General features: G+C 42.2%; 1 protein-coding gene across 2 annotated transcripts in view; it reads left to right on the forward strand.

Moving 5' to 3' along the window:
• Positions 1-931: 931 nt before the first annotated feature.
• rmdn3 (regulator of microtubule dynamics 3) overlaps positions 932-12,812 on the forward strand; it is a 34,128-nt gene continuing 22,247 nt past the window's right edge. Inside the window, exons 1-5 of one of the 2 annotated variants that reach the window (XM_047573130.1) lie at positions 932-1,516; positions 1,614-1,803; positions 6,039-6,182; positions 8,707-9,034; positions 9,359-9,461. In XM_047573130.1, the coding sequence (XP_047429086.1) occupies positions 1,339-1,516; positions 1,614-1,803; positions 6,039-6,182; positions 8,707-9,034; positions 9,359-9,461 (943 nt within the window). In that variant the 5' untranslated portion in view covers positions 932-1,338. The remainder of the gene's footprint in view (positions 1,517-1,613; positions 1,804-6,038; positions 6,183-8,706; positions 9,035-9,358; positions 9,462-12,812) is intronic. The other variant, XM_047573131.1, reaches the window with a different exon arrangement.

Here is a 12,812-nt window from a genome sequence, read left to right on the forward strand (position 1 = left end):
GGCAAGGTACACCCTGGACAGGTTGCCAGTCTATCGCAGTCTATCGAATATATATCGTATCAATCAATTGACAAACAGACATTCAACATTAGACCAGAACTTTAGTCTAACCCTACTTGTAATGGCAGGGCTGCACGCTGACTTTTTTAGGCGGTAGTGCTGGTACTAGCAAGTTAAAAAATTTTAGTAGCACAAAGAAAAAAATTGTCACTCATTTGCCTCAGTCGACAGTCATTAACATAATACCGCCTCCAAGTTATTTTGTATATAGGGCCCAATTTCTATCGTAGCATATTGCTACATAATGCATATTATTGCACATAGGTTTTTGAGCAATATTCTCTTTTACTATATTCATATTTTGTTATGTCTGCACTGGATTCTGTTATATTTTATTTTGTGCCATAAGTAAATTTATATTGTGATTCATTTTGTGTAAATTTTACATGCGTTTTAACGTTGTGGGCATTTAATTGTGGGTGGCTCGGTTCTACCTGTTTTCTTTTTGGACCATGCTAATTTCTAATATGTGTGTTTGTTTGAATAAATGATCAAAAGGAGGGAATGTGGAAGTGAAGGTACTAGACAATCACATTAAAAAGAATATTTAAACTAAAATAAACAGTTTTTGCTGAAAGCATTGACTAGTGTTGGGTAATAGAGATTTATTTGCAACCTGCTTATCAGTTGGGTGCAATCACTAGCCTCCTGGATATGTGCTTAGAATAAACCTTTAATTAATAAGTAAGCATACCAGGAGAAACACGATTGTGCTTGACTTGGAATCGTGAATTTCCTTATAAGACTTAAAGTCATCATATACAAAGTAAGTAGTATACAAAATAGAGGTAACGGATGGCGATTTCAATTCAGCTTACAACAGCCCCAGTTTGTCTTATTTTGTTAACTGGAACCGGAATTTATATTGCTACGCGCTAGCGGTGTTGATAGGTGGTGCGGATGTGATGTAGTGATGTAATATCAATTTGACGACATCATTGCTACTGCAAGTTACATTAGCGGTCTTCATTTGATATATAACGTAAATGGTCTCTTTTCATCTGAGGACGTAGCTGATTCACGGGGAATATTAATGTCGGCCTGAAGCGTTTTTAAAATCGTTCACTATTATTAACCCAGTGAGCGTGGTAACTGCGCTAACTAAACGCTGATGGCATTAGGCTAACATGTGCTCGTCGGGCGTATTTAGTACGTTAAGTCGAGGCAAGGTGAGGTGCCTGTTATCCAGAGAGTCATCATACCAGGTCATAGGCTGTGACATGTGAATGTTGTATTTGTGAGTTAACTGACGCGTGTTCTGAAGCTGCCTGTGGGGAAATGAACTCTTCGCTAAGGGGTAACCGGTTAGTGGGACTTGCTGTCGGAGCCTCAATCGGCTTTGGCCTGATGGCCTTAATAATTTACAGACAAATCAGTAAGAAAAAATGCCAGAGGTTGGTCTTGGAGGCCCGGCCCGGCCAATCCACACTGCTCCAGGAAACGACGGACGCTGCGGGTGAGTTTGCCCCGCTCTGCCTGGCACACACCCCATCTTTTAAGTGGGTGAGAGAAAGAGAGAGAGAGATGCTCTGTTTCCCTGTCTTCTCCTCCAGAGATCGAGGCCCAGCAGCAGGCTCTGGCAGCAGTTGAGGCAGTGGTTCATAGGCTATCCCCAGAGCAGCAGCTGGAGCTTAGAAACAAGTTGGACCAGGTGCTGAACTGTATGACCTTGCTGCGCTCAGAGGTGGCTGAACTGAGAGGCAGCCTACAGGACATTGCCCTGCAGATTGTTCGCGATATCAAGTAAGTGGAATCTGCCATACCTCTTTTGAGACTGACTGAGTACAGGGCTGGGCGTATAGATATAAGTATCAATACAAAGGGTTGGGTCAGTATCGGATTGATAGTAGCATGATGAGATACTTTTGTTACAGTTTTTGCTTCTATAGTCCAGTAAATTACTCTTCACTGAGTTCATGCGAGCGCATCTTCTCTCCAAGTCTGTGCGCGACCGGAGCTGCTCCATCCCACCTGTAGCTAAAGGTGGGATATGGACAGAGCTTGACACTCAAATCCTAGCATCACAGCAGCATCACACAGCTGGCGCTGATGCTGTTATTGAAATCCATGGGTACCATTGACTTGACTAGAAGAGAGTAGCAAATTAGTCCATACCCCCATTTGGGTGAAAACAAACCACGGGCGATAAATACAAATCCTCCCTAATCAGTGTTATTTATCAGTGTGTTGCTAGCATTTGTTGGCATTTGAAAGCAAGTGAAATGGCTAACGTTAGTCAGGCAGGCACATGTCATTACCAAGCAACGATTGGCGATGATACATAGAAAAACTTATGAAAATAGGGGCCGTATGTCATAGCCTACCGACCGAGAAATGGGTGAACAACCCCACTCAGTGACCAGAGGTGTCATACCTGGACTTTTTTTTTTCTTTTTCTTTTTTTTCCGCATTTGTCTGCATAGTTGAACACCGTAGGGTGTCAATATTATATGAGATTGATGCAGTTATATTCTTGCAGCTGAAAGCTTTATTACTCCAGTGCATGAGTGTGACCATCACCAGCCCTCCCTGGGAACTGTCCTGTTGATCTTTATTGAGTGTAGTGACCTTGTGTGGCAGGGAGGGCAGTGCTACACCTCAGTGAATAGAGGGGGAGAACAAAGGACAGAAAAGATGTAGAAGGATGGACAGTGGAGGAGAGGCATGTGGTGCTAGTAGGAACTAGTGGAGTGCAGGGTTCTGTGCTTCCCAAGTCACCTCACTCAAGTATGACTGGGTACAGTCATTTCTGGAGAGATGAGAGAGTCCAGGGGGGTAAGGGTGTCCCAATGGAAGGAGAGAAGTCTGCCATAGGGCACGTAGTGATAGAGTGAAAACAACCCCCAGACCGACCAAGTGAGCACAAGCCGGTGCAGGCCAGAGCAGCCCCCCATACCCCCCACTCCCACCAGCCACCGCAGCCCGTCCACCCACCGCCGCCAACACCCCCCCCAAAGACCCCACCCCCCGCCCACAGGGCAGCCATGGACACCTCTCCAGCCGAGAGGACTCCCCCAGGAGCCCAGCAAAGCTCCCGCAGACGGGCACCGGCCCAGCGCCCAACCAGGGACGGGCCATCCGAGCAGGGGGACCAAGGTGCTGGCCCCATGCCCCTGGCGCACCCAGGCCAGGGAGACCACAGGAAGCCACATACCTGGACATTTGACCTTATCTTGTTGAATCATCTGATATAGTGTGACTTCTGTCATCAATTCATAATCATTACATAATGTTTTATTAATGAATCATGACATAAATACAGCATTATGCTTAGCCAATGTTAAACCATTAAAAGAATGCTTAACTGTAACGTAACTACTGTCATTTCAGTTTAGCATCAACATTCAGTTGACTTTTTAACATGAATTTTGAATTTTTAACATTATAACTAATAACTCTGACGACTGACATTAGCTAACGCTAGCATCATCATGATTAAGTATTGGCCGCACACGTACACATCAACTATCAGGGTCCTACGGCTTTCCATCCACTCTTTTTATAGCCTGAAGACATACATTATTTGTTTTTTGTCCCTCTCTCTTGAGGAGGAGTTTTATCTTTTAACAATTCACAATACAGCCACGTCTCCTTTGTTTTCAACCATACTTACCACTGATGTGAGGTTACTCTCTTTCATTGTGAACCTCGAAAATGAAGGTTGGCTTTGTCTTTTTATGCTGTTTTTATTTATTTTTTTCTGGCCTTTTGTTTTTGGCTGTGTCATTGGTCGTTGGCTGTGGCGTTCGGCAGAGCAGCCGTTGTGTCTGGTGGTGTGTTCCAGCTGCCCGGACTGAGGCCTGAGATTCCCGCTGAACTTCAGGAGAAGTGCTGGGGATGACAGGCTGGAGTTGGAGGTGGAGAAGCGGAGAAGGAGGTTCGGGTCGGCAGTGCCGGCTGTCCTCATGGGGAAAGGGAGGTCTGTGGCAGCAGGATCAATGGACTGTGTGCGCTTGATGGGACCCAAAGGGAGTATGTCATGGGAAGAGCTTTGAGACCTGGTTCATAGGACCACAGTACATCTGTGCCCGGCTTCAGACTCTGCGGGCAGACACACTCCATTTGAATAAGCTATACATAATAATATATAATGGGCTCCTGGGGGGGGGGGGGGGGGGGGGGGGTTGGGGGGTGTTGATGGCAGTGGGTAGACGGGCTGCAGTGGTTGGGGGGTGTGGGGGGTATGGGGGGCAGCACTGGCCTACAGCGGCTTGTGCTCGCTTGGTCGGTCTGGGGGTGTTCGTTGTCACTCGCCATGTGCGCCAAGGTGTGGCGTGCCCCGTAGCTATGGTGGTTCTCTGGTCTTCTTACCTATGCGCCCCACACTGGGGTGGAGGTTCTCAGGCGCTGGGGCTTCTGACCTGACTCTGGGCCCTGGTAATGGTCTCACTCATATTTAGGGAATGCTCACATGCATGTGTGATGTCACCTGCCAGCCCGTGCTGGATCACATCAAGAAGAATTGATGAGTCCCGGCTTTGTTTATTTGTTTTCATTCTATCACTACATGCTCTATGGCAGACTGCTCTCCTTCCATTGGGACACCCTTACCCACCTGGACTCTCTCATCTCTCCAGGGATCTACACAGCACCCCCCTGTACCCAGTCGTACCTGAGTGAGGTGATTTGGGAAGCTATGGTGACAAAGTAATTTCTATCATGGATCATTTAAGTCTGTTTAAGACTAAGTTAGGGGTGGGCGAAGAAGAACCTTTCTTAACTGATTTTATTTTTAATAGTCGCAGTTTTGCCTGCATGTGCAAACAATCAAGTTTAAGAGACATGGCATGGCAGTGTTGTACAAGTATTTTCTGCTGGGCAGCTCTTACCGTGGGTCAACTACTTTAAGCAGGCGCTTGAACCCTTCGTTTTCTACCATCTTGAATGGTACCATATCTTTTGCAAGATAAAAGATAACTGACTCTGTTACCTCTTTCCATCGCTTGCTTGACTTGTCATACAGAGAGTGCCTTTGTTAAATGCCTGTTAATGTTGACTGTTGTTTGGGATGCTTCCTCTTCAGATGATTAAGCAGGTTCGTCATGTTGCCACCCGACATGCAAACCTGTTGTGCGCAAACTTTGCACAGAACATTTGCCTGCGCTTCATCAGCTGAGGAAAATCCAAACCTATTCCATATAATGGAAGTGGATTTTTTTTTACTGACCAACTCCGTTTGGCTTTCAGCCATGGCTCTCTATGTGGCTACCTCTACACACATAAACAAGGAGGCGGGTAAGAAAGCGCGTCACTGCCCATAATTCGCTATGATTGGTCGGTCAGGTTGACGAAGTAATACGTCTGGTGCATCAGCATAGAACTGCAATTTATAGAATGTGCCCTAGATGATCCCACGATCTCTGCAGTTTGACAGATCGTCTTCACGTTGTAATCGTTCACGATTTAATATCGCCATATTGCTCACCCCTGGCCTAAGTCTAGTTTAATAACATAGTAACAGTTTATTCAGTGTTCATATCTGTGTTAACATCTGCGTAACATAACTAGCAACTCTCACATGGAACAGTGGTTGCAGGAGTGGCGCAATATTTACTAGCAGAATCCCAGACTAAGCTATGCTTTACGTTAATGTGGTATTTTAAGCTGGAAGTGCTTGGGTGAAAAGAAAATCCCTTCCAACAGAGTGTGTGTAATGCTTTATGTCGGTTGACTGTTCCTTCATGTTTTCATGTGTATTCAAATTTCCCATTGAGAGGGTCAACCTGTTGTTGAGTGTCTTCTATCTTTATCGGTTGGTTCTGGTGCCTGGTACTACCAGATCAATTGCCCATTTCCACATGTGCAATGGTAACTTTACTTGGACAAACTGCCTAAAATGCGTTGCCAGAAACGAGATATGTTTATTGCGTTACAATTTTCAATTAGATTAATCATGGTGATGGATTAATCACTGTTGCATTTGGACAGCCCTAAACATAACAGAACATTAAATGATGTACCTTCTCCCCAATTTCCAGAAAGGGAGTGGAGGAAAATCCATGGATACGTCGGCGGCATCATGTTGTCCCCAGAGAACGTACGAATTCCACCAGCTCCAGCTCAATCTACTTCACTGCTAGCCAGGGCATGACCAGTACATATGAAGAGACCAGCGAAGCAGGGTATGTCATGCTTTCAGTAGCTGCAGATCACTCATTCATGGTTAACTGTTAATGTGTGGGTAATACAACTGACTGTCTCTTTTTGTTTAAGAGACACACATTGGGGCCTGGTCTGTGTTAATGTTGGTTTGTTTTTTTTTTATATTAGATTCAGATTCAGAAAACTTGAATTCTCCTCATGGGAAAACTTAAGGTACAAGTGAGAAGTATGCCATGTTAATATGAGATGGAAAAAATAGAAATGTTTTTATTATTTGTTACACCTAAATGTTTCAGTTCATCAAACAAAATTAAATATTAATCAAAGATAACACAAGTAAATGCATGCTATTGCAGAGGTAGTATATAAAATATATAAATAAATATAAAAAAAATGGCTGCTGCTTGTTCTTGCTTTGGGCCTCTCTGCAATACTTCTAAAATCACCAAAATATAGCACCATCCACTCAAAATCAGTCCTGGGTTATGTAATGTTTTACTTTTTTTTTTCTAAAACATTATTAGCACTCTTGGTGATTTTGACTGAGGACATTGTTGGATTAGTGGGAGCACATGGTGATCAAAATAAGAGCACCTTTTTTCTTTTTAAGATCATCTGCAATATTTTTGTGATCAAAATTGGAAAATATGACAGCTACCAAGAAGTTGACAAAAGAGACAATGGTGCATTAAAAATATCTCAGCTTTTTGTCTGAGGAGATCAGTAAGGTAAAACAGCAGGCCAATGAGACAAGACTAATGGAGGAGGTATGTGAGCTAAAGGCTGGAATCAAACAAAAAGATCAGAGGATTGAGCTGCTGCAACAAAGAATTGCTGATTTGGACCAGTAGTGCTGTGTCAATGATCTCATCATCAGTGGTTTGGATACCAAACATCACAGCTATGCTACACCTGTAGTTGGTGAACACCAAGATTAGGATGTCCCATGTGGAGAACTTCAGACATTAGAAGAACTTGTCCCGTTCCTGACCAGTAACAACATCCATCTGCAGACAGAGCACAATTCAGCCGTCACACTATTCCACGAAAAGATAACAAAATGAAGATGATTGTTGTCCTGTTTGCTAATCGAAAGCATAAGGTTGATGTTTTGCGACAGTCCGGAAAACTTAAGGCCACTGGACTGTACGTAAATAGCACTTGACAAAGAAAAATACAGAAATAGCAAGAAGTTGCTGCATGCTAAAAAAGCAAAATAAAATCCAAGCAACATGGACCAGAATGGAAAAGTGTTCATAAAGTTAAATGGACCACCAGAGCAAGCCAGGTTGTGATACGGAGACTGAGAGAACTGGAATAATACAAGTGAATATGGTGAGATGCAATGCATGATGGGATATCCATCACCCGTTGAGTGACCGTCGGATGATCACTAATTTTCGCAATACTTTGTGGGAAATTTTGAGTGCCCTATGTAGGGCATAGAATTTATCACTGAGGTTTTGGACACCACTACAAAATGGTTATTAAAGTGTGATGGGTCAATGTATTCCATGCAAATAGACATATTTATGTAACACATGCCTTCCTTTCTGTCTTCTTGAACCAGTCTGCCCACTCTCCTCAGACCTCTAACATCAATAAGGCATTTTCGTCTGAAATACTCAGACCAGACCATCTGGCACCAACAACCATATCACATTCAAAGTCACTTAAATCCTCTTACTTCCCCATTATGATGCTCGGTTTGAACTTCAGCAAGTTGTCTTGATCACTTCTACATGCCTAAATGCATTGAATTGCAGCCATGTGATTGACTGATTAGCTATTTGTGTTAACAAGCATTTGAACAGGTGTACCTAATAATGTGGCAAGTGAGCGTATAGATATACATATCTTATTATGTGTATTTTTGCCATTTTATTGGGTCGACATAGATATTTGTGACGTATGTGTGCTGGTGGCTGCAATTATTGAGTAGGGAGTTGTCTGTGTTTTGAAAGTCAGTTTCTAGATTTAGTAATTAAGGATGTACTCTTAAGGATGTACAATAATGGCACCGGTGCTGATGCAAATGGTAGTAACCAGACCGAAAAACAACCCAGATTTTGGTGCTTCATTTTGGTGCCGCTGAATTTTGTAATACCACCCCCTTAGCTCTATTGATGTGCCGCCACTACACATCAGTTTTTCATGTGCATACCTTCAAAATGCCAAAAGGCCAAACGATGAAAAGTTTGCCTGTACTTCACTTCAAAAGATGCAGACTCACACATGTTGAAATCCCCCAGTACGAATTAAGGCTGCTCTCCAGTCTGATTGACAGCTCTGTTATAACTGTCAGTTATGTGCTCAGCAGCTAGATTAAAATCAGGCCCTGGGACATACACTAGGATGACAGTGAACTGGGAGGACTCTTGTGGCAGATAATGCAGTCTGACGGACACTGTTAATGGCTCACAGTGTTTAAAGGGTGGGAGGTCATTGAAGGCCATTGTAAATCAATACAATCAAGTTCAAAATGTGCTTAAAACCATTAGAATTACCAAATGAATAATTATTTATTTTCATTGGATTCGTTAGGTACTCTACAGCCTATGCTGAATCAGACAACACAGATCATGACACAGACAGAGATGAGCAAGAGACTGAACCAGACTCTGAGGAAGAGGAGGACAGGAGCTGTATCACAGTCGTCACAGTCTGTCAGGAAGACTTCCAAGAAGAGGTGGGGGAGAAGGTGTTGGAAGAAGAGGATAAGGACAAGAAGGAATATGATGAAGGGCAGTTGGTGACTGAAGTTCCCAGTGGAGAGCTGGCTCTTCTCCTGGCTCAGAGTGATATCCTCCACACAGGAGATGCCAGTTTAAAAGCAGAAGGCTTTCGACTGCTGCTGGACAACAGAGGACAAGTGAGTAACAGGACTTCACTCACTGGTCATGATAGGAACTTTGTGCTTAAACTACTAAACTAATTTGTTTTATATACATCTTTTATTATTATTACCTCAGCCCAGGCCTTACTGTAGTTTGGAAATTCAAGAATTGATAGAAGCAGGTGTAACCATGCTTTATGAAAGTGCATTATAAAAACAAGACCAGTTACCATTTACCATTTTCAGCAGTCATTAAAAAGGCATTGGTCAGGCTAAGCTAAAGTTACAGCAGACTTTTCTTGACATCTGTGGTCATTACAAAGGGAGGGCAGCATATTTGTAATTTTTTTTTGTCTTAAGTATGGACACTCAAGGGAATTTCTCTGGCGAATGGCTCGGGCTTACAGTGATATGTACTCAATTACTGAGGACAAACAAGAAAAGGAAACCTACAAACAACAAGGTAATCCACACACACACACAAACATTCTTGTATGACCCCTTACTAATGCCTAAACCTAACCTAATTTTAACCTTTACTCTAAAATTGGGTTTTAACCTTAAAAATAATCAAAAAGTGAGGCCAAAAAAGTGAGGGCCGCCCAAAATGTCCTCATTGCACAAATGTCCTCAATCTGATGGTATAAAACTTAAGTGGTTCTCGGAAAGATAGCTGTACAAGTGTACACACACACACACACACACACACACACACACACACACACACACACACACACACACACACACACACACACACACACACTAGTGTACTGACCATTCCAAATGACTTTATGTTAAAGGCAAATTGTGGCTTGCAGCTTTCTTGGGAATGGCTTATCCAAATAATGTAACACTGAACACTACAACAATGCACCTACTACCTTAACACAGTTGCATCCGTAGGTGTATTTGTTATTGAGAAAGAGTGAAATCATTCATCTTTATATATGTTATTTCTTTGGGAATTTCTGCCCTTATTGCAACAGCTGGCACGAAAGAGACATGAAATGAGGTGAGAGAGAAGGTATGAGATAGTGCCTGTCGAAACGCTGCAGGACCTTTCCTAATGATAAACCTTGGATCAGTGGTGAGGTGCGCTCCATCCAATGACTGGCTCTACTGCATTTGTCACAGGGGATGGCGAGTGCTACAAGGAGGCAAGATACAACCTGCACATATCAATCAAACAAGCCAAAAGAGAGTACAAACTGAAGCTGGAGGAATTTTTCCAACGCAGATTCTTGGGGCATGTGGCATGGTTTTCAGCACATCACCGGGTACTGACAGAAAAGTGTGGGACCCACAACCATTAAAAACAAACCCCGACAAACTGTATTAATTCTTTGTTTGCTTTGAGACCTTTAACTTTGATTGACAGAGTGGGATCATGACCACAGAAATATTGGGGTAAAACTTAGCCAGTTTCACCTTGGTTAAGTGAACACTGTGAACAATTTGAACCTGGATGAACAATTCTCCAACCTGCCCATGGTTCCTCTTATACTCTAAAACTGTCACATAAAAGATAAGATAATAGAAGATAATCAACTTTGTGTTGTATTATTAGATTCTATATGTTTCCTTCAGCTCGATATATGTATCTGACAGAAGTTTGTTTATCTTGTTTCTCCTGTTCTTCTTTTCTCTTTATCTTCTCTGTTTCTACCCGGCTGGCCTTCAGCAGATGGGTCCCTCCATATGAGCTGGGTTCTGCTCAAGGTTTCTTCCTGTTAAAAGAAATTTTTTTCTTACCACTGTCGCCCTCAGGCTTTTTCTGGAGGTCTCAGACTGGTTTTTGTAAAGCGTCTTGAGACAATTTGTATTGTTAGGTGTGCCAAGATCTCTTTCCCAGAGAATTTAATATTGGTAGGTTCGTTAGTGTCATAGATCTGTGTGATGACACCCTTACGACCTGCTTTTGTAGCTAGAATAGTATCTAGGGGTGTCTCTGGGGGTAACTAGTCGAAAGGATGGTAACTCTTTCAGACAAAGTCCTTGATCAGAATATAGCGATATGACTGGGATAGGCCAAATTTTCCTGTCAGTTGAGTGAGTGAAGCAAATACCCACTCAATATACAGCTCTCTAACAAATCGTATTCACACACGAAAAAGACAAATCTAACTGGGCTGGAGTAAAGAGGGGGTTTGAGACAATGGGTGCCATTAAAGAGGCTTTTTGCAGGCTGAATTGCTTCTTAAACTGTGACCAAATTTTAAGTGAGCAACGACTGGATTAATGTACAATATACAAGTTACAAGAGGTAATTGATTAGGAAGTAACTAAAGAGTGAGAGGGAAGACCATGTGCACACGAGCTGTGGTCATCCACACGAGCACAGAGTTTTTCACTCTCAGCCTTCAAATCAGCGTTTAGCACTTTAGTGCGGCGGCCCTGCCATCCACATCATTTGATGAGACATACATAAGCATGAGACTGTAGACTGCAGTGTGGCAACCATGCAACACAGTATCGACAGGATTCTGTCCTTCATATCGTTGAGCATCTCCTTCAAATCTTCATGGGTAAGTTGTAGGTTGTAGGTTGGGGCTGGTGTTAGCCCTAGCTTCTGTAGTTTTGCTAGAGTGGCTATCGCTAGCTGTGGTGTTGCCTGAGTGGGCACTTGTGTCATGTTTTCAAGTCATTATGAAGCCCTGCTGTTTCCTTATACAAGAAATGTGTGAAATTTTATTGTTATGCCTTGGCCTAGGGATTACCTAAACATAACATAGAAAAACTCTCCCTCTTCCACACTTTCAAAAAGGAATCACAAAACATGGAGAATGCAGTCCAAAAAGAGAGGGGATTTATTTACCCAAACGAAAATAAAGACTTCAGGGTGAGCATCACCTAAAATAATAAACAAAACAAGCTGGGTTTAAATCTCACTTGCCTATTCCCAAAACTAAGACTCAAAAAAACAACACCAAAAAAAAAAACAGGTTTCTTACCTCACTCCCTTACCATAAACAGGAGAAGAAAAAAAGGAATACAAATTACGACTCCCAATGTCATAACATTTATTCAAAAGATTTGAATGTTTTTACATTACTTGAAATATAGTTGCTGTTATATAGGCTGTTCAAAGCTGTGTTTGCATTTTTTATTTATTTTATTCAGAAAAAATTAGTCTGTTGTCTGTTAGGCTACTTGAAATATAGTAAGTACAACTACAGTATTGTTTTCCATTCAAGTGCCATTTAAGTTCAGACTTGGCAGTATGTTAAAAGTATATTACTTGAAAACACTTGACATTTGACAATAAATGGTATAGAAATGTAAGTATGTTATTAATTTTATTTACATCAGGGTACACTGTTTCGAGTGAAATTATAAGATGTCCTTTCCCACCTTTGCTGGGAGGAAATTTTAGTAACTGGACCTCTTTGTATTTTAATTGAATACCCCTGCACTACACTATTGAATGACCCTATGATTAAATAATGTTCAACAACAAAGAGTTTCACGTGGCTACTAATAAATGACAAACAGAACACTGGTTCATAAAATAATGAATCTGAACTCATCAAGAGACTATACCTTCTAGGGGTTGAAGGACTTCCTTTCCTCAGAAGTCTGAGATCATTTGATGTCTGCTGGACATTCTGGGACATGTTCTACCAGACTATTGTTACCGGTTTCCTCTTCTATATTGTGGTGTGTCGAGGGGGCAGCACAAAGAAGAAGGGCACCGGCTGTCTTTGTCCTTCTCTACGGTTGAAATTGTTAAAAATCCTCAGGATATAAACCAAATCTAGCCAATTGTTTTTGTCTTTGTGAAGGACTTTGTAATGTTGATTTGAAACTGCCATAC

The sequence above is a fragment of the Mugil cephalus genome, chromosome 21 (genome assembly GCF_022458985.1).
Source record: "Mugil cephalus isolate CIBA_MC_2020 chromosome 21, CIBA_Mcephalus_1.1, whole genome shotgun sequence".
Taxonomy (NCBI): domain Eukaryota; kingdom Metazoa; phylum Chordata; class Actinopteri; order Mugiliformes; family Mugilidae; genus Mugil; species Mugil cephalus.